This window comes from Mustela erminea, chromosome 8 (genome assembly GCF_009829155.1).
Source record: "Mustela erminea isolate mMusErm1 chromosome 8, mMusErm1.Pri, whole genome shotgun sequence".
Lineage (NCBI taxonomy): Eukaryota > Metazoa > Chordata > Mammalia > Carnivora > Mustelidae > Mustela > Mustela erminea.
In genome coordinates this window covers 13683737-13711098 of record NC_045621.1, presented here as the reverse complement: position 1 = coordinate 13711098, position 27362 = coordinate 13683737, and the positions used below count along the sequence as shown (strand labels likewise).

The window sequence follows — 27362 nt, the reverse complement described above, 5'->3', positions numbered from 1 at the left end:
CGCCCCGGGGCAGCTCCCCCACCCGTTTTCCCGCCTCTCCTTTCCTCTTTTCCCCATCCCTCCTCCCAGCGCGTAGCGGAAGTGACGCAGGGCGTGGCGGAAGTCCCTGCAGCCGCGGTGTTGTGCTGTGGGGAAGAGAGACGGATTTGTAAACCCCGGAGCGAGGTTCTGCCTACCCGAGGCCGCTGCTGTGCGGAGACCCTGGGTGAAGCCACCGTCACCATGTCTGACCAGGTGCTGGGTTGGGAGCGGTCCTTTGGCCGTGGCCGAGGCCTTACTCGGCTGGTCCGCCTGCCTCTCGGCTGGGGCCGGGGATGGAGACGCGGGGGAGGGGAGCGCGGAATGGGGGAGGGGGCGGCCGGTGGGGACTCGGCCGGAGAGGGAGGGGAGTGGACTTAGTGTCGGAGACGCCGGGGCCTGCGGCGGGCCTCCAGGAGCCGCCCTGCTCCTCTCCGGGCCTGTTCATCACCCCCTGTGCCCCAGCGTCTCTGATTGCGGCCTCGCTCGAGTCGTCCCCCCTTCTTTTTCCGGGGTCGACCAGGTGCAGAGCCCAGCGTCCACCTCCCTGAGAGGGTCCCCGGGGAACACGTCCGTCTCTCTGTCCTAGGGGCTGACTGCAGAAGCAGGGCGCTAGGCCCCAGTTATGTAACGGGAGAGGATCCCAGCCCGGAGACTCTCTGGCCCTGAAAAGCGGGTGGACTCCACTTTTTGGTTTTCGGTGTTTAGATAGTCCAGGAGTGGGGACATGGGGGCGGGAGACGTCTGGTGTTGCTGGGAACCTAAAAAGCTCTGCTTTCTGTTCGGATCGCAGCTAGGGCAGGGCAGCCGCTGCTCCGCTTAGTCTTTTTCCGTGTGGTGGTGCAGAGCTGTCGCCTCTTTTCTTGTACTTTAACATTTCTTACTCGGGATTGGTTCAGCAACTCTCCAGTTGTAAGAGAGCACTCAGAATAGCCGAGAAACAAAGTAGAGCAAAACTGCTAGAGCAACAGAAAACATTTCATCTGAGCATTAACCTCAAGCTGACTGATGCTTTTGAGGGAAAGGATGGGAAAACTTCGTGTATGTAGAGCAGTTGCGTAATATTCACGGAAAGCGGTCTATAATGGCAGAGTCTTCCATCTCAGTGTTAGTATCAAGAATTTACTTGGGATTTGCACTCGATCAGGAGTGTTCGCTTTTGCTTGGTAAGTTTTTCTTCCTCATCCTTCTTCAGTTAACCACGTTTAAGCTAGTTTTTAATTCATAAGGTTTTTGTCTGGACTTTGTTTTGTTTGCTCAGATGACTTTGACTTTTAAGTCTTTTTGGATCTTTTGCTTGTTTCGTGATAGTTATCTAGAAAGTTTGTTTTTCATTCAACTTCCTAATGTACTTGAACTTTTGAATTGAACACAGTTATTCCCCTGGTTTTCAACCAGGTTCAGTTTTGTACCACTGGATGAGAGCAAGTGAGGCTTTCTTTTGTGGATTTGTACGATTGGGTAAATGTACATTGATATTTTTAAAGCTTAATCATAATCTAGATTAGTTTTGGATGGATCTTCTTAACTAACAGTCTAGATTAATTCCCAAATTGGTATGGGAATTATAAGTGGCATTATAAGTATCTCCCTGGATAGTTGTTTACTTGGTTACCGGGGAAAGAACAGGTAAATGCTTAGTTTCATCAGCCTTTTATTTTGGTGTTAAGAAGCATGTTGAAATTTGTCATAGTCTGATGAAAGAGCAATGTACAGAATTATAAATTAAATTGTAGAATTTATTGCTTCAGTTTGAATTCCAGTCATTGAGAGGCACGAAAGAAGAAATAACGGACTTGGTACACTAATAGATGGACAGATGTTCTTTTTTAGAAGGTCCTTGAGGTCAAAACTGTTTTCATGATAATACTAGTAATTATTTGTCTTTTTCATTGTCATCCTTTCATGAATGTTCACTGGTGTTTTCTAAACACTAACATGACCTGTGATATCACAACAGATTGAAATGTAGAAGCGGATGTGAAAATCCCGCAGCTTTCTATTATAAGCCAGACTCTATTATAAGCCAGACATAAAAGATTTGCAAAAAATGCAAAGTAGTGTTGTTCTCACTTGTTTAGTTTTGAAAAATATTTTCAAATATTTTTATTTTAAATAAAAATCTTATCTGCTGATATATAGTGGGTTTATTGTTATTTTTGAATGAATTAATGAATACTTAAAAACATTTCTCAGTTTCGATGTCTGATACTGTAAACCTCAATAAATATCACCAACCTAACAAAAGCTTTATGGGGTTCTAAATAATTTCTAAGAGTATACAAGAGTCATGAGACCAAAAAGTTTGAGAACTGTTGCTCCAGTCTGTTTGACCAGCATCATTATTAATTAAGACCCACTACAATATCAGTGCTGGGTGCTGAGGATTTAAAGTGATATGAAGCTGAACTCTTACCCTTAAGAGGCTTACGAGCAGGAGTAAGAATCTCAAGTTATTACTGTGCAATATCAGCAGCATGAGACTGAAGCACTGTCCCCAAAAGGTAATACAAACTTAAACCAAGATCTTTTTAGAAGGATACATTTTCTGAGGCACCTTTCAGAAGTTTGTTGCCTGGGCTAAGCTGTTGCAGTTGAATAACAATTTTAGATAAAAAAAATAGGTGGACATTAAAATCAAGACTTGAATTGCTGGATCCTCCATTGATGAGTGAGAAATTATTTTGTAAATTTGAGTGAAATACTTTCTTATAATTATATAGTGGATTTGTGAACAATTACTGAATAATCCTCTAAAACAGGTTCTAAGCCCAAATTTCGTGGACCCTAAGGGCCAAAAATGCATTGAAATTGTATGGTGTTTTGTATCTGTACACGTGTTTTTAAAATTTTTTAAAATTAATTAATTAATTAATTAATTATTAGCGAGAAAGGGCCTATAGCTTTCATCAGCTTCCATGATCCCTCAAAAAGGATAAAGAGTGACCTTTAACCAATAATAGATCTCATTGGGTGCTCTCCTTTAGCCTGGTTTCACCTTGCAGCAAAATCTAAGCACTTAATATAGAACCAGAAGCTCACTATCAAAATGGGTATGGGTAACTCGTACAAATATTTTCCCTTCCTCGCTTGTATTCAGGTTTATAGTGTTCCCCTCCTTCTTACCCATGCCCAAGTCATCAAAGACAGCATGAACTTCAGGTCTTTAATTCAGGTCTGTTGATTTGTAATAATTGGATGACTGATTTACTTGAAATGCTAACCGTCTGTTATAAGCAGGTTCACTCTCTCCACTCCCACCTCAGAGAGAGTCTGAATGAATTTCTTTTATTTTCCTTTTAGTCAAGGATTTGGAAGCATTGTGTAATTCTGGTTATCTGTTGGTATCTTACAACCTGCGTCAAAACTTAGTGACTTAAATCAGCAGTTTCATATTTTGCTCATCTAGCTGCAATTTGGGCGGGGCTCTAAATGGGCTGGACTTGGTGTGTTATGGGGCCTTAGCTGGGATTAATGGTCAGGGGCTGGAATGGATGGGCTCTTCATAAAGTCACAAGGCCTCTCTGAGGGGTTTCATCATGTGTTTTGTACAACATAGGAACTCTAGGATATTGATCTGTGGTGGCTCAGGGCTCACAAGAGTGTGACTGTTCCCAGAGAACTGTGTGTGGAAACCTCAAGCTTCTTAGGACCTAGCCTTGGAGGTGACCTCTGCATTCTCTTGGTCAGGCAGATCACTAAGGCCAGCCCAAATTCAAGGGAAAGACATTTATTTATTTTTTGGGGGGATATAATAGGCATATAACATGTTAGCTTCCAGTGTACGGCATAATGATTTGTTATTTGTGTATATATTGTGAGTTGATCACTCCAGTATGTCTACTTAACAATCGTCACCACTCATTTACAGTTTTTTTTTTCTTGTAATGAGAACTTAAGATCTAATCTCTTTGCAATTTTCAAATATGCAATACAGTATTATTAACTATAGTCAACAAGGAAAAGGCATTTAGATTTCATTTCTCAATGGGAACAGTAACAAAGAATTTACAGTTATCTTTAATCAACCACATTAATGGTATTTCTTCTGTCAGGATAGCATTATTCCCCTTCAGTATTCTTTGTCTCTTCCTTATTGTCGATGTTTATTGATCTTACTGTTAGCTTGAGATGGCATGAGAATATGATGAATTGGGTATATATTAAAATTCATAATTATGTATACTACTATTTATATCACATAATAAGATTGGTAAACTGCAGCTATGACTTGAGCGTGTAGTTCCTGATACATACAGTAAGCATTCCATGCCCTAAGAGAGTATTGATACAATACAGTCTCTCTTCTTTGTGATAGACATGAGTTGCTGCTAGTGGATGTTGCAGCCGTACAGGTTATAGTAAAATATTGCAAATAAAATGTCACCAAAACAATATTTAATTGTTTTTGAAAACTGGTTAGAGTAGTGATGAAGGTTAGTTGAATAGTTCAAATTCAGAACAATAAAGCAGTTGTCAAATATGTCTTTATTTGTTAGCCCCCTTAGCAGTAATCTTCACCTGGGATAAACCTCATTCGTTGGTTATGATATTGCCAGGAAAGCTGAAAATGTCTCTATTATAGCTTTTATATATAGTGTTACAATTATTTACTTAAGTGTCTTTCTTCATTAGACTGCTTTTGAGGGTCAGGAATCAGGCTTTATTCATTCTTTTTTCCTGAAGTGCCCGGCACAGTGACTGGATACTTAGTAAGTTTTTGAAGGAATAAGTGGTCAGATTCATTCACTTAACAGGTATTTATAGAATGTCAGTATGTACTAGGCACCATTCTAGGCCCTAGAATTGGAAGACTGCTTCAAAAACTTGAAGCAGCTGGTGGTATCTTCCTCCTCCTCTTTCGGCCTCCATGATGTTTCTTCCTTATTGAGGAAGGATTGGTTGTCATGGAGTAGTTTTCACATTCCCTTTTTTTTTTTTTTTTAAGATTTTACTTATTTATTTATTTTGAGAGAGAGCGTGTGCACGCGCATGTGAGAGAGAGCACAAACAGCAGGGAGAGGGAGGAGCAGGCTCCCCATTGATTTGTGGGGCTCAGCCCCAGGACCCTGGGATCCTGACCTGAGCCCAAGGCAGACACTTAAGCAGCTTAGCCACATGGGCACCCCCTTTACATATCTTGATCTTTATTTCTATTAGCAGTAGATCTGGTAACTTTATCTCTAAGATCAAGTCATTTGCTTTTTCCAGGACTTTGGGATTGTTATGGATAATTTTCTCTAAGATAGGTTTAGTATCCCATTTTAGAATTTTCTTAAAGTGAGTTTTGGGAGGTCATTTTCTGATACTCTGCTTCCTTAAAAAAGTCATGTGGGTATGTCACACATCCTGTTATTGAGCACTTTAACAGTTAAATTTAAAAAGAAAATTAATTTAAGTAATCTGTACCCAATGTGGGGCTTGAACTCATGACCTTGGGACCAAGAGTTACATGCTCTTCTGACTCAGCCAGCCAGGTAGCCCCTTACTAGTTTAAATTGTGGATATTCCTACAACATAACTTCAGTTTATTTTAGGATACATTGTATTTGTTACACTTTTTTATTTTGACCATTATTTTTGCATTCCATTGTCTTTACTGAGCTAATGGGACTCTGAAGGAAAAGTGGAGTTCTGTTTGCTGGACTCTTGTTCTCAATATTTAGGCCCAGTTATTCTCCACAGTTTTACCAAAGATGCGTGTGCGCACGCGCGCGCGCGCACACACACACACACACACACACACATATTTACAGTTTGCTGGATTTTCACAAAGTGAACGTATTCCATGCAGCTAGTACTCAGATTAAGAACCACTGGCCTGGGCGCCTGGGTGGCTCAGTGGGTTAAAGCCTCTGCCTTCGGCTCAGGTCATGATCCCAGGGACCTGGGATGGAGGCCCACATCGGGCTCTCTGCTCAGTTGGGAGCCTGCTTCTTCCTCTCTCTCTGCCTGCTTCTCTGCCTACTTGTGATCTCTGTCTGTTAAATAAATAAATAAAAATCTTAAAAAAAAAAAAAAAAAGAAAAAAAGAACCACTGGCCTGACTACTAGATGAGCTTACCTGTTTTTATATATTACCATGTTACATAAATGGGAGTCATATGGGTGTACTTCTGTGTATGACTTCTTTTGCTCAGCATTATTTGGAGATTTGTCGATATTGTGCATAGTTGTAGGTTATTAAATTGCATTGTTAAATTGCATTCCATTGTATAACTTTACCACACCTGACTTATTCTACTCTTGATGCATATTGAGGTAGTTTTCTAGGTTCTGTTTTTAATATAAAGCAAATGATACCTATTTACAGTACCTTCTATGTCTGCTTGGATTTCTTTTGGGCTGAGTAACAGAAAACCTGATGTATAGTACATTAAACAAGTAGCAGCTCATTTTTCTTATGAAACAGGAAGTCTGGACATAAGTAGTTAGTTCAGGCCTACTAAGGCAGCTCCACAATGCCTTCATACTCCTTTTTCCCCCATCCATAACAGATGTCTTCACTCTCATGCCTGTCTCCTGTGGGCACAAAGAAGTTACTTTGTGTCTTTATTCCAGGCAGGAGAAAGGGATGGAGCAAAGGGGAAAAGTATGTGCTAACAAAGTCTGTCACCTTTTATCTTGTTGGCCAGCACTATGTCATGTGGCCATGAGACACTGAGAAATATGTTTTTTAGCTGGGCAAATCTAGTCTTCCCTTTGTAAGGAAAAAGGGGGAATGTCTGCCATACCTCTAAATCTGTTTGCTGGGACTTTTGTATACAGTCAAGGCAGTTTGTTCCAGGCTTTGCCTAGGGTCCTTAGTCTAGGCTCGAAGAGTAGTTTTACACAACCAGTGTGATTTTCAATTGTGTTTTTTAGTTCCTGAGAAGTTGCATATCTACTGTTTAATCACAGTTGTAGGGTTGAATGTAAATTTGCAAAGGATCTGGTGTCTGGACAGCTTGACTTAAACCTTGAAGTTATGGGCCTGGGTCTGGTTGGTTTCATTACAGATCTCCAGTACTGTGCCTGAAGTTTGAACATATGCAGTGTGAAACTAAAAGTGTATGTTTATTTTTGTATTTTTAGAATTGTGGTAAATCCATTGAAATAGGAGGGAGATGATGTTATTGTAATTTGGGTTATACACACACACACACACACACACACACACACACACCCCGAGGCTGAGCAGGGAGCCCAGTTTGGGGCTCAATCCCAGGACGGTGGGATCATGACCTGAGCCTGAGCCGAAGGCAGAGGCTTAACCAGCTGAGCCACTCAGGTGCTTTGTGTTTTGTATATTTTAATAATGGATGTAAGTATTAGAATTATCCAGCTTACCGTATTGGACTTTTTTCATAAAGAAATAAAATGAAATAAACTGAGGTATTATAGTCAGACCTATGGTTTAGAGTTTAGAGATTTTTTTTTTTTTTTGAAACTTTGAGTGAATGCATTTTCTGTGAAAGGTTTTATGGAAACTTTAATATGTGTGTAATGTACTCATATACCGGTCTTCTGGCCTATTTTATTTCATCTGCACTGCTCCAGTCCACTCCTCATATTTTGAAGGCAATGGTGGACATTATATCATTTCATCTGTAAATGTTTCAATATGTATCTCTCTAAAAGAGAAGAACTTTCCTTTTGACAATACTGTTACACATTTAAAAATACTGTAAAAACAGTAAAAATACTGTTACAATACTGTTATCACACCTTAAAAAATGAAGATTTGTTAATGTCATCAGATAAGAGTAAATATGTATTTCCCTAGGATTCCTGCTCCTTCTCTCATCCCCCACCCCCAAGAATGGGCAATTCTTGTATTGCTCGAAGGATCATTGACAAATTGGAGGTAGTTAAGTATGATGCTCCCTTCATGAGATTAAATTGTCAACATACTGATTGCCAATGCTGCTTTTTTCTTTTCTCTTTCCTTTGTTTCTTTCTTTCTGATTGCCAATACTTATAATCAGAGTTCTTTTTCTTTTGACTTTGAAATGGCACAGTAAAATTCTTCTCATGAATTTCAGACATTTGTTGGTTTTTTTGTTCTTTCCAGTCTAGTTCTCTTTCCAAATCCAGCCATCTTCTATTTTCAAGCTGTTCCCTCTATGTCTTGGAAGGAAGAGCTGGTAGTGCCTTGTGCCTGGTAAATTCCTCTACCATTCCAGTTACCGTGGTTCAGGCCCTGGATGACACAGATCTGAAAATTTAGAGTTTTCTGGTTCCTCTCTTTGATTTTGTTCATATATTTAGTTTTCTTTCCATTAACAGTTTCTTCTGTTCTAGGACTGTGTATCCTATCTAGCCAAATCAACCAGTCCTCTCCGGGGTTCTCTTTTCCCTGATGACCTAGTGTCCCACACCCGGTGCTGAATGAATACTTTCACTGTTTTTGTGACTAGTGTGCCATACCATTCTGTATTGGCTGCTTTTTTACAGGGAAGAGAAGGAAAGAAGACACGCAAAAGACACTGAGATCACTGGGGATGATCTTTGGCCTCTTACCCCCAAGATCTTCTTGTTTTTCAGACGAGTTTGTCAAAAGAAAACACATACATGAAAATTTGGATGACTGCATTAAGCAAGCATGAGGCTGTTAAACAAGTGGTACAGATGACATTGCCATAGTGCTGCAGAGTTGGACGAGATCACCAACATGTAGTGACTAGGGAAACGGGTGGCTTATTTTTGAAAATTTCGTATCCTAGTTGTTCACATGTTCTTATGCAGTTGAAGTGAATTATCTTTTATTTCCAACTGTCGAATACAAAAAACTGAAAGTGTTTTTACTTGTGACTATTGTGTACAGTAGAGGTATGAAGCATTAGTAAGATTTTGTGGTATGATACAGAAAATAATGTTGTTAACTCTATTCAGCAGGCTTTGAATAACTGCCTAGTATTTGTCTGGCATTACAAAGATGATAAAGATGAAAAAACTTTGGGTCCTCTCTTTGTAAACTTGTAGGGAAGTCAAGACAAAACTGTCATAGAAAACATTAATTTATTTAACAAGCATATTGAATATCTTCAAAGTCTCAGGCATTGTGCTTGATCAGAAATACAGTGAAGAGGGGCGCCTGGGTGGCTCAGTGGGTTAAAGCCTCTGCCTTCGGCTCAGGTCATGATCTCAGGGTCCTGGGATCGAGCCCCCCATCAGGCTCTCTGCTCAGCGGGAAGCCTGCTTCTGCCTCTCTCTCTGCCTGTCTCTCTGCCTACTTGTGATCTCTATCTGTCAAATGAATAAATAAAATCTTTAAAAAAAAAAAAAAAAGAAATACAGTGAAGAGTGAGTGAAGTATGCCAGTGAGGAACTCAAAATCTGGTTGAAGATACAGATATGCAAATATGTGGTTATTACAGATAAAAGTAAGCATTAATAGATAAAAGTAAAATTAATAGATTAAGCATTATGGGAATGTTTAAGAGGGTGATTAGAGAAATCATTTTTGTAGGACGTGATGCCTGAGTGGTATTGAAAGAGGGTAAGAAAGGGTGTTCTAAGCAGAGGTGATTAACGTGTACAGAGATGGTGGAGATAGGGTAGAGGGTGCCATGTGTAAGGAATTAGAGATCAAATTGCGGAGCAAATGATACTAGCAAGAGAGGTAGGAGAATAGTACATGAACTTGTATGTACAAGTACAAGTATATGTACTTGTGTGTCAGCTAAGGACTTCGAATTGAAGATTCTGGGCAAATCAGATTGCATTTTTGAGATGGCTTTGGTGGTATTTGGAGAATTGAAGGGAGGAAGACTGGGGGCATCTGTTGTAGTAATATTCATGTGCAACAATGAGTACCTGAAATAAAGCAGTGCAATGGAGAGAAGGATAAACTTGAGAGCCACCAACAGATAACATTGTCAGAAGGATGAAGATTAACTGTGAGATTTAAGAGAGGCAGAATAGCCACAGATGACACATGAGTATCTCTTTGGGGCAGTTAGTTGAGTGTGTGGTGACCATTTATTGTAATTGGGACTCCAGGAGGAATTCTTTTTCTTTTTTTAATTGTGGTTTTCAGGAAGGAGAGTTAAAACTAGGAGAGGAGTTAGAGATAATGCATTCAGTTTTAGATACTTATATTCAGGTACCCATGGAACATCCAAAGGGGAGATGGCCGAGTGCTTGGATAAATGAGTGTAAAACTCAGAAAAGTTGTCTGGTTGGAGAGGATGACTGAGTCATTTGTATCTGAAAAGTGTTTGGAATCATGGGTCACTGAGGGAGAACAAAGCAGAGGATTGAGAACTTGGGATCTAGAGGAGACCCAGCATTTAAGGAATTAGTTAAGATAAGGAGAGAGTGGAACCTTGGAGGCCAAAGGTATCGAGTTTCCAAGGAAGAAGTCATCAGTATTTATTGTAGAGTTAAAGGTGAGATTTGAAATTGTCTGATGGATTTAGTAATAAGGCGTCAAACTGGAACCTTGGTGAGAGCAGTGTCAAGTGGAATGGTGATGTATAAACCAGACGATAGTGGGTTAAGGGTGAAAGTGGAGGCAGTTAATGCTAAGTACTGACCTAAGAAGTTTGAAGAAAAAGATGAGGACAACTGGAGAAAATGGTTGAAGGGGGAGTATTTTAAAATTGAAAATAAATGCCATGAGAGATGAAGAAATTGCAAATACAAGCATGAAAGGAAAATATTAGGCCCAGTTGGAAGGTTAGGGGCTGCTGTGGTTTCTGGAGGAGGTTTGGTTTTTTAATACTGGACTTCAAATGATGTGTGGGTTGGATTTCTGTGAGGTGATTTCAGGAGGGTCTGAGGGAGGATATACATTCTAGATAAAGGAAACTGGAACCACACAGGGCTGAAGGTAGAAGCATGCTGATGGACTTAGTTGGGGAATAGCAGATAGTCCAGTTTCCGCGAATCCTCAGGTTTGTAAAGCAAGTGGTGAGGGAGAAATGAGAATTTGAGTTTGTAACGGAGGAACTGAATTCGGTGCTGTGGAGTTTGGTTCTAGGCCTTAAAGTTCTGGGAGCTGTTAATGCTTTTAGATAGACGCGGTTATCCAGTCCGAGAAGCTGTGCTTTAGAAAAGCAGGGTGGACGAGGCATTGGAGGAGGGGAAAGAACTCTTTTGTCCTTTAGTAGCCTCTACAGCTATCTTAGCTAAGAAACTGGAGCAAAATCACTCCCATTGTGCCGATGAATTGCTGCTGCGGGTGGGGGGTGGGGTTCTCCTCCTTTGTGTTAATTCAGACAACCGCTTCCTAACACGCCTTTTTCCTCAGTTCCGCAGAACTCAGGGTTTCATGGCTCTTTATTGCTCTTCACTGCATGGAATAAACTGTCCTTATCCTCTCTAGATACTTAAGGGACGAAGCAACTGTTTACTATGAATATAAATTCATAGAAAGGTGGTGGTGAGACTATTTAAAGACAGTCATCTAGTTTTCAAGTGAAATATTGTCTCACTAAAGCAGGTTCATTTTGTCTGCTGTCAAAATATGCGGTAGTCAGCAAGTGGTGAACGTACTGCAGAATGAAAAACGGGCAAGGATTTACACTGACGAACTCAATTCTGAACTCTAAGCATTTCCCTGGACTCTATCCTGGATCTTAAAGTTAAAAGCTACTTGCAGTTTATTATGTTCTGTTAAAGTTTGAATGTTGAAGGCTTTTATTTTTTTTTTTTAAGATTTTATTTACTTATTTATTTGTCAGAGAGAGAGAGAGAGAGAGAACAAGCAGGCAGAGAGGCAGGCAGAGGCAGAGCGAGAAGCAGGCTCCCTGCTGAGCAAGGAGCCGGATGTGGGACTTGATTCCAGGACCCTGGGATCAACCAACTGAGCCACCCAGGCGTCCCGAAGACTTGGAATTTTAAGTTACTGGCACGAGATATACAGGTTATAGTGGCCCCTGTTATTTTGGTTGTAAAATACAACGTAGTTGGTCTATTCTTTTAAAAAGTGTGGATTAACAGAAATTATTACATGTTTAACGAGAATATATTTAAGTAAGTGGCTAATTCGGTAGCCAAATTAAGGTAAGGTATCCAGGAAAGCTATTTTTAACACATTGACTAAAAATTTCCAAACTACTTCCGTGGCTTGCTTTTCTTAGGTACTTCATGATGAAATTGTTTTAAGTAATTTATTGTATTAACTTCATTTTCATTTCAGTATCCCTTCATTTGAAATTATTTTATTTTTTAATTTTTTTAAAGATTATTATTATTTTTTTAATTCATTTGAGAGAGAGCGAGAGTGTGAGCAAGCAGGCATGAGGGGTGAAGATCGGAGGGAGAAACAGAGTCCCTGTGGAGCTGGGAGCCCGATGCGGGACTCCATCCCCAGACTCCAGGATCCTGACCTGACCCAAAGGCAGTGGCTTGACCAACTGAGCCATCCAGGCGCCCCCAAAATTATTTTATAACCCTCTTTTCTTGTTTCAAATTTTGTCTCTTCTTTCCTGTTCCTACCTATGCTGTACTTTTTACTTATTCTACTTATTCCCCCTAAGTTTTTTTAGCCAAACCTAATCTTTTAAAATTGGATAGATTGGTTCAGATAGTCTAAAATAAGTAGATGCTATAAAACTGATTTGACTCTAGAGTACATTAGGCTAATATACTCTTTAATTTTCCTTCCCAAATAGATTTTCTTATGCTAATTTGGCTTATTTATATTTCTGGGTACAGTTTTGCAACTGGAGTAGTTAACTTCCGATAGGCTATGAGAAGAGAATCTTGGATTCAGAATATTTTACGGTTTATGGAGAACAAGCTGCTTCAGACTAATAGGAGTTGACTGGGTTGTGGTTTCTAGGTTTTTCCTTTGCAGAGCAGCATAGCACCAATTGGTAACTTATTAGAAATGCAAATTACAGCCTTAGCCCAGACCTACTGAATAAAAAGCTGGAAGTGGGGCCCAGCAGGCATTTAAAGTCCTTGAGGTGATTCCTATATATGGTGAGGTTTTAGAACTGTTACTCTAGTATATTATAATAAAAGAGATCTCCTTTTTGATTTCTAGCACAGTTGTGTTTCAGATCGTAATTAGGACTTTTCCCCTTAATTTGCGTGGCAGAGAAAATAATGATTTTTATATTCTTAAGTGCAAATTTTGTACTCAGAGAGATGGGTACTCATTAAGTAAGTAATTAAAATAGCATATGCGGGGATGCCTGGGTGGCTCAGCTGGTTAAGCAGCTGCCTTTGGCTCAGGTCATGATCCCGGGGTTCTAGAATTGAGCCCTGCATCAGGCTTCTTGCTCTGCGGGGAGCCTGCTTCTCTCTCCCCCTCTGCCTGCCTGCCGCTCTGCCTGCTTGTGCTCTCTCTCTCTCTCTCTCTCACTGTCTCGGTCTCTGTGTCAAATAAATAAAATCTTCATTAAAAAAACAGCATGTAGGAACTTTTATCTTTAAATATACTTTTCTTTCAGGAGGCAAAACCTTCAACTGAGGACTTGGGGGATAAGAAGGAGGGAGAATACATTAAACTCAAAGTCATTGGACAGGTGAGTTTCATTATTTTTCTCCTTTAACTCTAAAGCGTAAGTAATTTCTGACACCAGAAAAATGATTTAAATAAGGCAAATTATTGAAAAGTGGCATTTTGGGGGCACCTGGGTGACTCAGCCAGTTAAGTGTCTGACTTCACCTTTGGTTGTGATCTTGGAGTCCTGGGATCAGGCCAGCATTGGGGCCACTCCTCCTCAGGTTGAGGCTGATTGTCCCTCTTCCTCTGCCCCCGCCTCCTGTGTGTGCGTGCACGCATGTACTTTCTCTGAAATAGAATCTTTAAAATAAAATTAAAATGGCATTTTCATTTACTACATATGCATCTGTTGTTGGAGATAGAAGAGGCTGATACTGTTTTATTGATCCTAGGCAGATTTAGATTATCTTAATTTCTCCAGATAAAAACTTTTTTTTTTTTTTTTTTTGTTAGCATCTTCAGTAGCAAGTACAGTAAATACTGTTGAGTGTTAGGGGCCAACCTTAAACCAAAGGGCCTCTCAACCATTTTCCTGCCCCATTCTCTTTCCTGGCATCTCTTTTCCTCAGACTGGATCTTTATTTTTATTTTTTATTTTTATTTTTATTTTTTTAAAGATTTTATTTATTTATTTGACAGAGAGAGAGATCACAAGTAGGCAGTAGGCAGAGAGGCAGGCAGAGAGAGAGAGAGGCGGAAGCAGGCTTCCCGCTGAGCAGAGAGCCCGATGTAGGGCTCGATCCCAGGACTCTGGGATCATGACCTGAGCTGAAGGCAGCTTAACCCACTGAGCCACCTAGGTGCCCCTCTTTATTGATCTTTTTAAAGATATTAACTGATAATAAGGTTAGTTGAAAATTGTTGGAGGAGTCAATCTTCATACAGTTTTCCCTTCTTATCTGTGGGGATATGTTCTAAGACCCCCCCCGCCGCCACTGGATCCTTGAAACTGTGGATAGTACTGAACCCCTAAACCCCTATATATACTGTGTTTTTTTTCTATACTTATATACCTCTGTTGAAGTTTAATTTGTAAATTAGTCTCAGTGAGACATTAGCAATAATAGCTAATAATAAAATAGAACAATTATAACTATATACTATAATGTAGTCATGTGAATGTGATCTCACTTGATCCTTACTGTACTCATCCTTGTGGTAATGTGAGATGACGAAATGCATACGTGATGAGATGAAGTGAGGTAGGCATTGTGGTGTGACATTAGGCTACTACTGACCTACTGCGTTTACATATATTTTTTAAACATTTTATTTATTTCTTTGACAGAGACAGTGAGAGAGGGAACACAAGCAAGGGGAATGAGAGAGGGAGAAGCAGACACCCCGCTGAACAGGGAGCCCTATGCTGGGCTCAGTCCCAGGACTCTGGGATCAGGGCCTGAGCTGAAGGCAGCTGCTTAACAACTGAGCCACCCAGGCACCCCTACTACGTTTATATTTTATGTTTATATCCTTTTCCCATTTTCTATGTTTATCTTATTTTGAAAAATTTATTTTTTGAGATTTTAATTATCTATTTGACAGAGTACAGCACAGGGAGCAGCAGAGGGAGAGGGAGAAGCAGGCTCTCTGCTGAGCAGGGAGCTCTATGCAGGGCTGGATCCCAGGACCCTGGGATCATGACCTACACTGAACAGGGCAGACACTTAACTGGCTGAGCCACCCAGGTGCCCCTTGGTTTTTCTTGTCTATCTGTTGTGAATATTTTCTCTAGTGTCTCTTAACTGCTGGGTGACATTTTCAGCTATCGGTGTCCTTTTTTGCTGTGTCTTCTAGGCTAAACTCTTGCTTTAGAATACAGATTTCCCAATGTCAAGGTTAGGAAAAGAGTTCTTCAAAATAGTAAAAATGTATGTTAATGCTAGCTCCTTAATTTATCTGGAAATGATTTTAGTGTATGGCATGAGATATGCTGTAGAAATTTTGTCTGTTTGTGAAATTATCCATAGGAAGAAAATTTGCTTTTCTCTATAGTCACAAACAAGAATTGTAAACATGCAACCTTCACTAATACGCACTTGTGAATGTGATATGTAATCGTAAGGATTGGCTTTGAACTTTTACCTGAATTATTTTCTAATAGTTGCCTGATAGTTTGTTTGACAGTCTGGGTAGAAGAAAATAATCTGTGGTCCCATAAATCAATTTGAGTCAGGTTTTTATTCATTTTACTCTTGTGAGAGAAACTGGACTCTGTGGGGTGACTTCTTGACAGACATGAGTTTCTTGTCTGTTACTTTATGGTATATACCTCTCTTGTAGGTTGGACCACCTTCAACAATACTTCAGTTGTGGGGGGTACTTTTTGTTTTGAGTTGCTTTTGGGTGTTTGTGATAGTTCAACTTTATTTTGAAAATAGAATAGATATGCGATTATGAAGGGATGCATTCTTTGACATAAATGCTTTTATTTATACTGCTAATTTTTTTAAAGGATTATACTTATTTACTTGACGGAGATCACAAGTAGGCAGAGAGGCAGGCAGAGAGAGAGGGGGAGGCGGGCTCCCCGCTGAGCAGAGAGCCCGATGTGGGTCTTGATCCCAGGACCCTGGGATCATGACCTGAGCTGAAGGCAGAGGCTTTAACTTACTGAGCCACCCAGGAGCCCCTATAATGCTAATTTTAACCTCCAAGACAGATTGTTTGTTTTATTAAATTTCTTTTGAAATGGACATAAAGTAACTTTGAAGATGATTAGAGTGTTGGTTTTTTTTTTTAAGATTTTATTTATTTATTTGACAGAGATCACAAGTAGGCAGAGAGGCCGGCAGAGAGAGAGAGAGGAGGCAGGCTCTACGCCAAGCAGAGAGCCCAGTTGAGGGCTCCATCCCAGGACCCTGAGATCATGACCTGAGCCGAAGGCAGAGGCTTAACCCACGGAGCCACCCAGGCGCCCTGAAGATGATTAGAGTAGTACTTTTTTTTTTTTTTTTTTTAAAGATTTATTTATTTATTTGTTTGTTTATTTATTTGACACAGAGAGAGAGAGAGAGAGATCACAAGTAGGCAGAGAGAGAGGAAGGGAAGCAGGCTCCCTGCTGAGCAGAGAGCCCGACGCGGGACTCGATCTCAGGACCCTGAGATCATGACCTGAGCCGAAGGCAGTGGCTTAACCCACTGAGCCACCCAGGCACCCCTAGAGTAGTGTTTTAATAAACCTTGTTAGGAATGTTAAAAAGTATTTTAGTGGGGAGGTATTAGTGACAGGGTTTATGTTTCTGTGTGTAGTATATGTGAAAGTAAATAATTTGTTTCAAGCAAAACAAATAGTTTACACAAAGGGATAATTATTTTTCTTTTATCTCCTTAGGATAGCAGTGAGATTCACTTCAAAGTGAAAATGACAACACATCTCAAGAAACTCAAAGAATCATACTGTCAAAGACAGGTTTGTATGTTATGGAATAAAATACAGTGTGTTATATGTCATTAATTTTTCTTGTAAGGAGGCTATCAAAAGAAAAATGATCTTTTATTATTTTCACTATTAGCAGATAAAGGAGAGTACTCCTTATACCTTGTTTAATTGCCTTTTTCCCATTGTGGCCCATTTCAAAATTTGAATTCATAAGGTATGCCAGAAGTGTTTTGAAAAGTAACTCAGAGTTGTAAAAATGGTTATATGAGTATATCTATCTTAATGGCTTACCCATATATATAACAGTAAAGGCAAGTAATTTTTGGTGATCACTGTGAAGTTTCCTCATTTTTAATCATGACTGGTTAGCCATATGTTAAAGTTAAGTACTAGTATTGTTTGGGTATTTTTCATTTTTTAATTTTTTTAAAGATTTTATTTATTTATTTGACACAGAGAGAAATCACAAGTAGGCAAACAGGGAGGCAGAGGGGGAGGGGAAAGCAGGCTGCCCTCTGAGCAGAGAGCTTGATGCAGGACTTGATTCTAGAACCCTGAGATCATGACCCAAGCCAGAGTCAGAGGCCCAACCCACTGAGCCATGCAGGTGCCCCTAATAGTGTTAGCTTATTATCTTTATATGTAGTATTACAGATTATTGCTAATTGCATTCTGCATTTTCAACATCAAAGAATTTTTTTTTTTTTTTTTCCAAAAAAATAAAGACGGCTTGTTGATTCACTAATAGAAAAACCTCAGATTCTGGCCTTCATGAGCTCGATTATTATTAGATCAATAATACCTTTAACCTACTTAGATTCAAATTCAGTCTCTCCCACTGTCTGTGGGATCTTAGACAAATTATGTGCTTTGCTTCCCCATTAGTAGATTGGGAATATTACAGTACCTACCTCATGCAGATGACCTACATAAAGCTCTTAACATGATGCTTAAACATGCTCAATGATGGGGCACCTGGGTGGCTCAGTTGTTAAGTGTCTGCCTTCAGCTCAGGTCATGATTCAAGGGTCTTGGGATCGAGCCCCGCATTGGGTTCCCCGCTCAGCGGGAAGCCTGGTTCTTCTCCCACTCCCGCTGCTTGTGTTCCCACTCTTGCTGTGTCTCTCTCTGTCAAATAAATAAATAAAATCTTTTTAAATGCTCAATGAATATTAATTATTATTAATAAAACAGAAAATATAATTGAAATTAGTATATGTAAGAGCCAATAGTTTAATAATTGAATATTACATGATATTAACTTAGGTAATACTGGTCTTATTTTTAGAAGTGTGCTTTTTATAGTTTAAATTTGTAACCAACATAAAAATCACTTCTGCCAGAAAAAAAGAGATCACTTAGGTGTTAGGATAACTAAAACAGCTCTCTGTTTTTGATGTTAGTTGTTAAATTCAGTAAAATTTGATTAATTGGGGCTCAGTTCACATTTTAATGATATTGCTGGGAGCAAAATGGAGATATTCACAGGGAAGGAACATACATTAAGTGCGCTCTGCTAGATACTTAAAGGCGTTGTTGTAGAGTTCTCACAACAGCAAGTCTTCACCCCATCTGTAGGTGATGGAGTTGATTATTGAGGAAAAACAATGCAAAATAAAGAGTTCAATCAGAATGCTAAAGTGAGTAACTTTGACCCAAAATTAAAGGTGCCAGGTTTAGAGAGACAATTAAAACTATCAATTTGGAATCATTTCCAACTTTCTTATTCAGAAAGAATACTCTTGTTCAGAGTATACAGTCTATTTTAGTTTTTAAAAAAAGATTTTATTTATTTATTTGACAGAGAGGCAGGGAGAGAGGAAACGCAAGCATGGCAAGTGTGAGAGGGAGAAGCAGGGTTCGTGCTGAGCAGGGAGCCTGATGCGGACCCTGAGATCATGACCTGAACCGAAGGCAGACACTAGAGGGCTGAGCCACCCAGGTGCCCCCTATACAGTCTTCAGAAAAAGAGTTTATACTTAGTTCACAGAAGCTTGATAATCTTCTCCTTATATTTACTGATATACAAGGAATAGGAAACTTAATTTATTAATTATGTAACAAACTTAATTTATACTTAATTTATTAAGTATGTAACACCCAGTAGAGAGATTGAAACATATATGAATATTTATTGAATCATTCTTACATTTTGATGTTTTAGGCCAGTTTCTATAGAAACTTTCTTGACCCCAACACAGGATAATATTTTTTAAAAGATTATATAATTAAAATCAAAGAATATTTTGCTCTTGTCAGTTATGCTTATTGTATTGTTTTTTAGAAGTCTAGAATTTAAAATCAAATGAAGGGTTAATTTGCATGGTCCCATATATTTATGTATTAATACTTATTGGGAGATAGTTTTAAATTTCTCTAAAACTTTTGGACTAAAGAAATTATTCTTGATTAATACTTATTAGTGAAGCAGTTTCTCTTTAAATGAGTCATTTCTTCCCTTTTAGCTATTTTTGTTGAGTAATTGATTAGAAAAATATATTTTAATAACTTCTTTTGAAACTTAACAGTGTTATCTATGTCATCACAGGTGACTGTCGCTCACCTGGCTAGCTGTAGTGCTGTACCAAATTTCTGTGATTTTATCTGCTAAAAATTTATTTTGCTTGTATGGTTGGAAACTAGTGAGGGTGCTCATCCAATTTCTAATTTAATCTTTTATTTAGCTTAGAGCTTTTAGAGGAAACTAGAAGAATAGTGGTTGAGAGCATAAGCTTAGAAACAGATTGAGCCTTAAATTGCTGTCCAACTTGTATGCCCTCTCCATGCCTTAGATTCCTTAGCTGTGAAATGAAGATAAGGTGATCCTACCTACCTTCCAGGGTTGTGGCGGTGAACGTTAGGATTATGTATGTGAAATAGTTGGTATAGGGAGGACCTAGCAGATAGGTGGTCCTCGATGCTAATTAGGATAGGATAGATATGTCTAGCCTTATGTTCAGTGTATTCTGTTGAAGCTTTCATGTTTGCTTTTTGTGCTCAAAGTTCCTACTACCTGTTTTAAGATTCTTGTGTGTGTGTGTGTGTTTTTTAACCTTTTCAGGGAGTTCCAATGAATTCACTCAGGTTTCTCTTTGAAGGTCAGAGAATTGCTGATAATCACACTCCAAAAGAAGTGAGTATAATTTCTTCTCTGAGTGAAGAAAAATGTTAAATCCTGCATTGAATGTTTGGTTCACTGGTATTAAACTACCCTTTTCTTGAATAATAGAAAAATAGTCTTTGGGTTGAATGTCCATATATTGCCTTTAAAAGTCCAATAAAAAGAGAGGTGGTGGAACTCCTGGCTGGCTTAGTCTGTAGACTGTGCAACTCTTGATCTCAGGGTTGTGCATTTGAGCCCCACGTTGGGTGTAGAGATTTTTATAAATAACTCTTTTTAAAAGATTTTATTTATTTATTTGTCAGGTCATGCACAGCAGGGGGAGGGAGAGAGAGAGGGAGAACCTGCAAGTTTTTTTTAAGAGGAACAAATCTGCTCAAATTTGGCAGATTTCTGGTGCACTTTCTTGGTGATGGTGACCTTTTATGATTCTGTTTTTGATGTGTGACCCATTTTGAGAACTTAATATAGAAGTTTAGTATATATTAATATATATTTGGCTCTGTCATCTTGATTTATTTTTTTAATGCTTCTGTGTCTTTGTTTCATTGTATGGACTCTTTGTGTTTATATCCCCTCTCCCCTGAGAGGTATCTTAAAGTCATAAAGTGTGGGAGAGGGTGTGTATGTGTGTGTGCTTTTATATTTGGACAGATTTCCCCCTTCAAATATAAAATAATATTTCTGCTATTTCTGATAGTGGGAATGATCTATTGTTATTAAATTTTTATTTGAAAACATTTCAAACTTACAGTTGTTATAAGACTAATATAATGTTCTACCATATAACATTTTCATTAGATTCACCAATTAATATTATGACACATTTGCTTTATCACTTTCTCTATATACACTGTCATTATTGGTGGATCATTTGAGATTAATTTGCAGATATCATGGGACGCCTGGGTGGCTCAGTCGGTTAAGCTGCTGCCTTCGGCTCAGGTCATGATCCCAGGGTCCTGGGATCGAGTCCCACATTGGGCTTCTTGCTCAGCAGGGAGCCTACCTCTCTCTCTGCCTCTGCCTGCCACTCTGCCTGCTTGTGTGATTTCGCTCTCTCTCTTTCTGACAAATAAATAAATAAAATCTTAAAAAAAAAATTTGCAGATATCATGACCTTTTAGCCCTAAATATTTTGGTTACCTCCTAAGAGTCACAGTTAAATTATCAAATACAGAAGATTTGACAGTGCTCTAGTACTCTTATCAAATATGTAGTCAAAATAGATTTTGCTATTTATCCCAGAAAGGTCCCTTATAGCTTTTTTTTAAAAAACTTGACCGAGGATCCCATCTAGGATTAGTATCTTCTAACTAGTTATCGTCCCTCCTTAGCTTTCTTTTATCTAGAACAATTATTCAGTTTTCATTGTAAGTTGCACTGACTTTTTTTTTTATATAAAGGTTTTTTTTTTTAAAGATTTTATTTATTTATTTGACAGAGAGATCACAAGTAGGCAGAGAGGTAGGCAGGGGCTTGGGGGAAGCAGGCTTCTTGCTGAGCAGAGCGCCCTATACGGGGCCTTTATACGCTGAAAGCAGAGGCTTAACCCACTGAGCCACCCAGGAGCCCCCACACAGACTTTTTTTTTTTTTTTTAAGATTTTATTGATTTATTTGACACAAGGGAGATCACAAGTAGGCAGAGAGGCAGGCAGAGAGAGAGGAAGGGAAGCAGGATCCCTGCTGGGCAGAGAGCCTGATGCGGGGCTAGATCTCAGAACCTGGGGATCATGACCTAAGCTGAAGGCAGAGGCTTTAACCCACTGAGCCACCCAGGCGCCCCCTCCCCCCAGACATTTTTAAAGAGTTCAGGCCATGTTTTAGAATGTCCTTTCTGATGTTGCCTCATGGTTAGATTCAGTTTTGCATATTTGGTAGCAGGAGCACGGAGTGAAGCTTTGTGCTCTCAGGTGCATCACATCAGGAGCCACATGATGGCCACTTGGCCTGTCCTGGGTAACATTAACTTTGGGCAACTTTGGTAACTGCCAGATCTATTTGTTGTTATTTTCCTTTTTTTTTTTCTTTTTTTAGCTTTTATTTATTTATTTGACACAGAGAGAGAGATCACAGGTAGGCACAGAGGCAGGCAGAGGGGGGTGGCAGGAAGCAGAGAGCCTGATACTGGGCTCGAATCCCAGGATGCCGGGATCATGACCTGAGCCGAAGGCAGAGGCTTAACTTACTGAGCCACCCAGCCGCCCCAAGTTATTTTCCTTTTTAATTAATAAATAATTTGTGGGGAGATACTTTGAAACTGTATGAATATTCTTTAGAGATTGCCCAGTGGGGTTGGTGTCTGTGCTCTTTTTGACATATCTCCATCTTTTTTCAAGTTTTTATTTTGAAATAATTTTCATCTTATAGAAAACTTGTAAGAATAGTACCAAAAATTATACTCTCGTCCACCTACTTTGGCTTATTTTTAAAGTTTGACCACCTTTACTTATTTCCTTCTGCCCATATATATGTATTTATTACTACTTTGGAGTAGATTGCATATACCACTGGCATTTACTACTGAATATTTTAGTGTGCATTTCTTAAGAATAAGTATATTGTTTTATGTAACCCCAGTGCTCATAAATTCAGGACACTTAACACTGTTAGAATACTTTACAACCTAATTTTATCATTTGTCCCAATTGTGTCTCCTGTAACAAATCTTCTCCTCCATCACATGATCCGGTTCGGTATGAAGATATTTTATTTAGGTGTCTCTTTAATCATCTTTAATTTGGAACAGTTCCTCAGCCGCCTTTGTCTTTCATGACATTTATATTGTTAAAGGATACAAACCAGGTGTTTTCTACGAAGTCCCTCAATTTGGGCTGGTCTGTTTCCTCATGATTAGATTCAGGTTATGCATTTGGGGCTGGAATACCACATAAATGGTGATGTGTCTCTTAGGGTGTGATAGCTGGAATACATGACGTCAGTCCCTTTATTATCAGTAAACAGTGATGTTTATTTTTATCACTCAGTTTAATTGGTTTCTTTTTTAACAGTACAGTTGTTACTTTTCCCTGGTTTAGTATCAACCTACTTTCTTGAGTACTTTTATTTTCTTTTAAGATTTTATTACTTTTTTTTTATTTTTTAAAGATTTTATATATTTATTTGAGAGAGAGAGAACAAGCATGAGAGGGGGAAGTTCGGAGGGAGAAGCAGACCCTGTTCTGAGCAGGCAGCCCTCTGCGGAACTCGATCCCGGGACTCCAGGATCATGACCTGAGCCGGAGGCAGTCACTCGACCAACTGAGCCACCCAGACGCTCAGGATTTGATATTTTAAGTAATCTATACACCTGATGTAGAGCTTGAACTCATAACCCTGAGACTGAGTCTTACGCTGCAATGACTGAGCCACCCTGGCGCCCCCTTGAGTATTTTCTAAATGCCTGGCACAATTAGATGTTCCAAACTCAACTGGTGTTTTCCCTGTCCTAATTTGATAGAATCTCCTCAACACAGTAGCTATTGGGATTCCTGGGTGGCTCAGTCGATTTAGTGTCTGCCTTCAGCTCAGGTCATGATCCCGGAGTCCCTGGATTGAGCCCTGCATCGGACTCCCTGCTCAGTGGGGGTCTGCTTCTCTCTCCCTCTGTCCCTCCTTACCTCCCACCTGTGCTTTCTTTCTCCCTCTTTCAAGTAAATAAATAAAATCTAAAAGCCTCCCCCAAAACACAGTAGATCCTGACTACATTTTAGCGATACATTCCTCCTTGTCATTAAAGAAGCATCATGGGGCGGAGGGAGACTGTAGGTATTTAGGGAGTAACTCCTCGTACTGTTGTTTATTCATCTCTACAAAGATACTTCTTGAAGCTGATTGCTTCACATTTTCCATAGTTGGAGGATATTTGCTGCCTTTCTGACTTAAAGGTTTCTTGTCATGTTTGGCATTTTATTCTTGCAGTATTTACCAGGTATGATATGTGCAGTAAAATTAAGTTTTGGGGTACCCTGGTTGTCTCAGTCAGTGGAATATGTGACTCTTGATCTTGGACTTGCGAGTTTGACCCTCATGTTGGGTGTAGATATTACTTAAAAATAAAATCTTTAAATTAAGTTTTAATAGCGTCTTTAATAATTATTTTAACATTCATATATATACTACAATCAAAATCTCCATAACACTAAAGCCAGCCTAATCACCTAAAAAATCCTGAATCTATTTTTTTTAAAGATTTGTTTATTAGAAAGCGTGAGTGCGGGGGCCCAGGGGCAGAGGAGTGGGGAGAGAGAATCTCGAGCAGATTCCACGTGGGCATGGAGCCTGGTGCAGGGTCTCTCTCAACCCTGAGGTCATGACCTGAGTGCAGACCAAGTGTTGGATGCTCAACCCACTGTGCCACCAACGCTCCCCTATGTCTGTTTTATTTTTAAATTTCTTAGAGTATTTTTTTCTTATTTTACAGTTCTGCACCGAAAATATCACGTGAACCTTTTCTCATTAGAGATTAGTGATCTTAGACTTTCCTTTTATTTTTCATTTGCTTTTGTGATCCACTATAATTTAGTGGAATATGCTAGTTTTTGTTTTCAGTCTGCCTGTTATAGTACTTCTGAACCTTGAATGCGCACCGGAGTCAAGAGAGTGATGTTCCTTTACCTTCACTGAGGGTAAAACCTGGGTTTCTGTGTAACACCATACCTGCTTATGTACTCTTCTTTTTTAAATAAAGGATACACTCATAGTTAAAAGTAATAAAAACCAAACTACTGAAGTATTTTAAATGGAAAGTAGATATACTCTGAATATGTCTGCGTTCCCATTTCTCAGAGGCAGCCATTGTTAATAATGTCTTTAAGGAAAAAATTACAGAACACTTCAGTGCATATAGAACACATTAAAAAAAAAAAATCCCACACAATAATTGCCTCTTCTTTGCTTAGTGTTCTGTAAAAGGCATTTTGAAGGAGCCTTTTTTTCTTTAAGAATTGAGAAGGGCTGGGCTGACCATACAAATCTAGCCTATAAAACTTGAAGTTATTGAATAAGAGTAGATGTGTGTTTAGTCAGAGTGGTCACTATCAAAAGAATAGTTACATGCCAGAAGGAATTGTAGATGACGAAGCAAACCACTTTGAAGTAAATCCTTAGGCAGTAGTTTTCTAACTAAAACCACATACATTTCAGAGTGAGGTCAGGTTTTTTGAAATAAAGAGATTATATCAAGTAATTACATCTAGATGTAAAATGGTTTTTTAGAAAATACATCATCAAATTATTGCATTAAATTTTTTTTTTTAAGATTTTATTTATCTGAAACAGAGAGAGAGAGAGAACGAGAGGGGAGAGGTCAGAAGGAGAAGCAGACTCCCCCTGAGCAGGGAGCCTGATGTAGGACTTGAACCTGGGACTCCAGGATCATGGCCCGAGCTGAAGGCAGTTGCCCAACCAACCCACCCACGCGCCCCCAAACTATTGCATTTTAAACTATTAAGTACAGGTTTCATTAGATTTACAACTCTTGAGGTTTAAAACACACACACACACACACACACACACACACACACACACATTTTGGGGCGCCTGGGTGGCTCAGTGGGGTTAAGCATATGACTTTTTTTTTTTTTTTTTTAAGATTTTTTATTTATTTACTGGGGTGGGGGAGAGCGCGAGCACAGGCAGACAGAATGGCAGGCAGAGGCAGAGGGAGAAGCAGGCTCCCTGCTGAGCAAGGAGCCCGATGTGGGACTCGATCCCAGGACGCTGGGATCATGACCTGAGCTGAAGGCAGCTGCTTAGCCAACTGAGCCACCCAGGCGTCCCCTAAGCATATGACTCTTAATTTCAGCTAAGGTCATGATCTCAGGGTGGTGAGATTGAGCCCTGCATAGGGCTCTGCACTGGGCTTGCGTAAGATTCTCTGTCTCCTTCTTCCTCTACCTCTCCCCCACCCCCATGCTCACACTCTAAGAAATAAATAAAAAAGACACTTTCTATGCTGAATAAACTGGGAGGTGAAATTGTTCAGCAGGAGCAAATGAATGACTTCACAGGTAGAATCAGGAAGAAAGACATACATACCTCTTACGTTCTTTAGATTAAAGGAAACCTAGATTCTTTTTTTTTTTAAATATTTTTATTTATTTATTTGACAGAGAGAGATCACAAGTAGGCAGAGAGGTAGGCAGAAAGAGAGAGAGAGGGAAGCAGGCTCCCCGTTGAGCAGAGAGCCCGATGTGGGACTTGATCCCAGGACCCTGAGATCATGACCTGAGCCGAAGGCAGCGGCTTAACCCACTGAGCCACCCAGGCGCCCAGGAAACCTAGATTCTTTTTTTTTTTTTTTTTAATTTTTAAATTATTTATTTATTTATTTATTTTTTGGAAACCTAGATTCTTAAAACAGGGTAATGATGGATCACTTTTGTATCTTTTTGTACTTTAAAACAATGGCCACATAATTGCAGCCAATTAAAAAATAGTGCCATTATATTCTAACGTTTTCTTATCCTCTTACAGCTGGGAATGGAGGAAGAAGATGTGATTGAAGTTTATCAGGAACAAACAGGGGGTCACTCAACGATTTAGATATTCTTTTTATTTTTTTTTTCTTTTACCCTCAATCCTTTTTTATTTTTAAAAATAGTTCTTTTGTAATGTGGTGTTCGAAACGGAATTGAAAACTGGCACCCCATCTCTTTAAAACATCTGGTAATTTGAATTCTAGTGCCCATTATTCATTATCACTTGTTTTCATTGTGCTGATTTTTGGTGATCAAACCTCAGCCCTGTTCATATTATCCTCTCCTTTTTAAAAATTACATGTGTGCACAGAGAGGCCACCTTTTCCAGGACTGTGCATTTTCAGGCTTGTGATAAATAAGATCGACCATGCGAGTGTTCATGATGACTTTCCAATTGGCCCTGAAGTTCTAGCATGTGATGGCTTCGCTCCTGGACTGTGACTTTCAGTGGGAGATGGAAGTTTTTCAGAGAACTGAACTGTGGAAAAATGACCTTTCCTTAACTTGAAGCTACTTTTAAAATTTGAGGGTCTGGACCAAAAGAAGAGAAACACCGGGCTGGAGTCGAGATGACCAAGATGGGGAGAGTAATGACTAACTCCAAAGATGGCTTCACTGAAGAGAAGGCATTTTAAGATAAAAGAAAAGTCTTGTCAGAAGATCCCAGAAAAGTTCTAATTTTCATTAGCAGTTAATAAAGTTATTCATGCAGATGTGTATTCAACAGAACACTGCTCTTTTTGATTTTATTTGTACTTTTTGGCCTGGGATATGGGTTTTAAATGGACATTGTCTGTACCAGCTTAATTAAAATAAACAAAGTATTTGTAAAAACCGTACTAATGTTTATTTTATTTTTAATTGTATAGTAAGAAAAAATGCCTATAACAAAGTTTTCTTGCATAATACTGGA

General features: G+C 39.3%; 1 protein-coding gene across 1 annotated transcript; it reads left to right on the top strand.

Annotated features, from left to right (window-relative positions):
• Positions 1–63: 63 nt before the first annotated feature.
• Positions 64–27288, top strand: SUMO1 (small ubiquitin like modifier 1). The gene is made up of 5 exons (XM_032354456.1): positions 64–234; positions 13407–13481; positions 16797–16874; positions 19906–19977; positions 26445–27288. The coding sequence occupies exons 1-5, from the start codon at positions 223–225 to the stop codon at positions 26511–26513; spliced, it is 306 nt and encodes a 101-aa protein (XP_032210347.1). The 5' UTR covers positions 64–222; the 3' UTR covers positions 26514–27288.
• Positions 27289–27362: the final 74 nt, after the last annotated feature.

Excerpts from the sequence above, each read along its gene's own strand:
- SUMO1 (XM_032354456.1), top strand. Across the intron at positions 16,875-19,905 it reads AATCATACTGTCAAAGACAG|GGAGTTCCAATGAATTCACT; the intron begins GTTTGTATGTTA and ends TAACCTTTTCAG. Across the intron at positions 19,978-26,444 it reads ATAATCACACTCCAAAAGAA|CTGGGAATGGAGGAAGAAGA; the intron begins GTGAGTATAATT and ends ATCCTCTTACAG.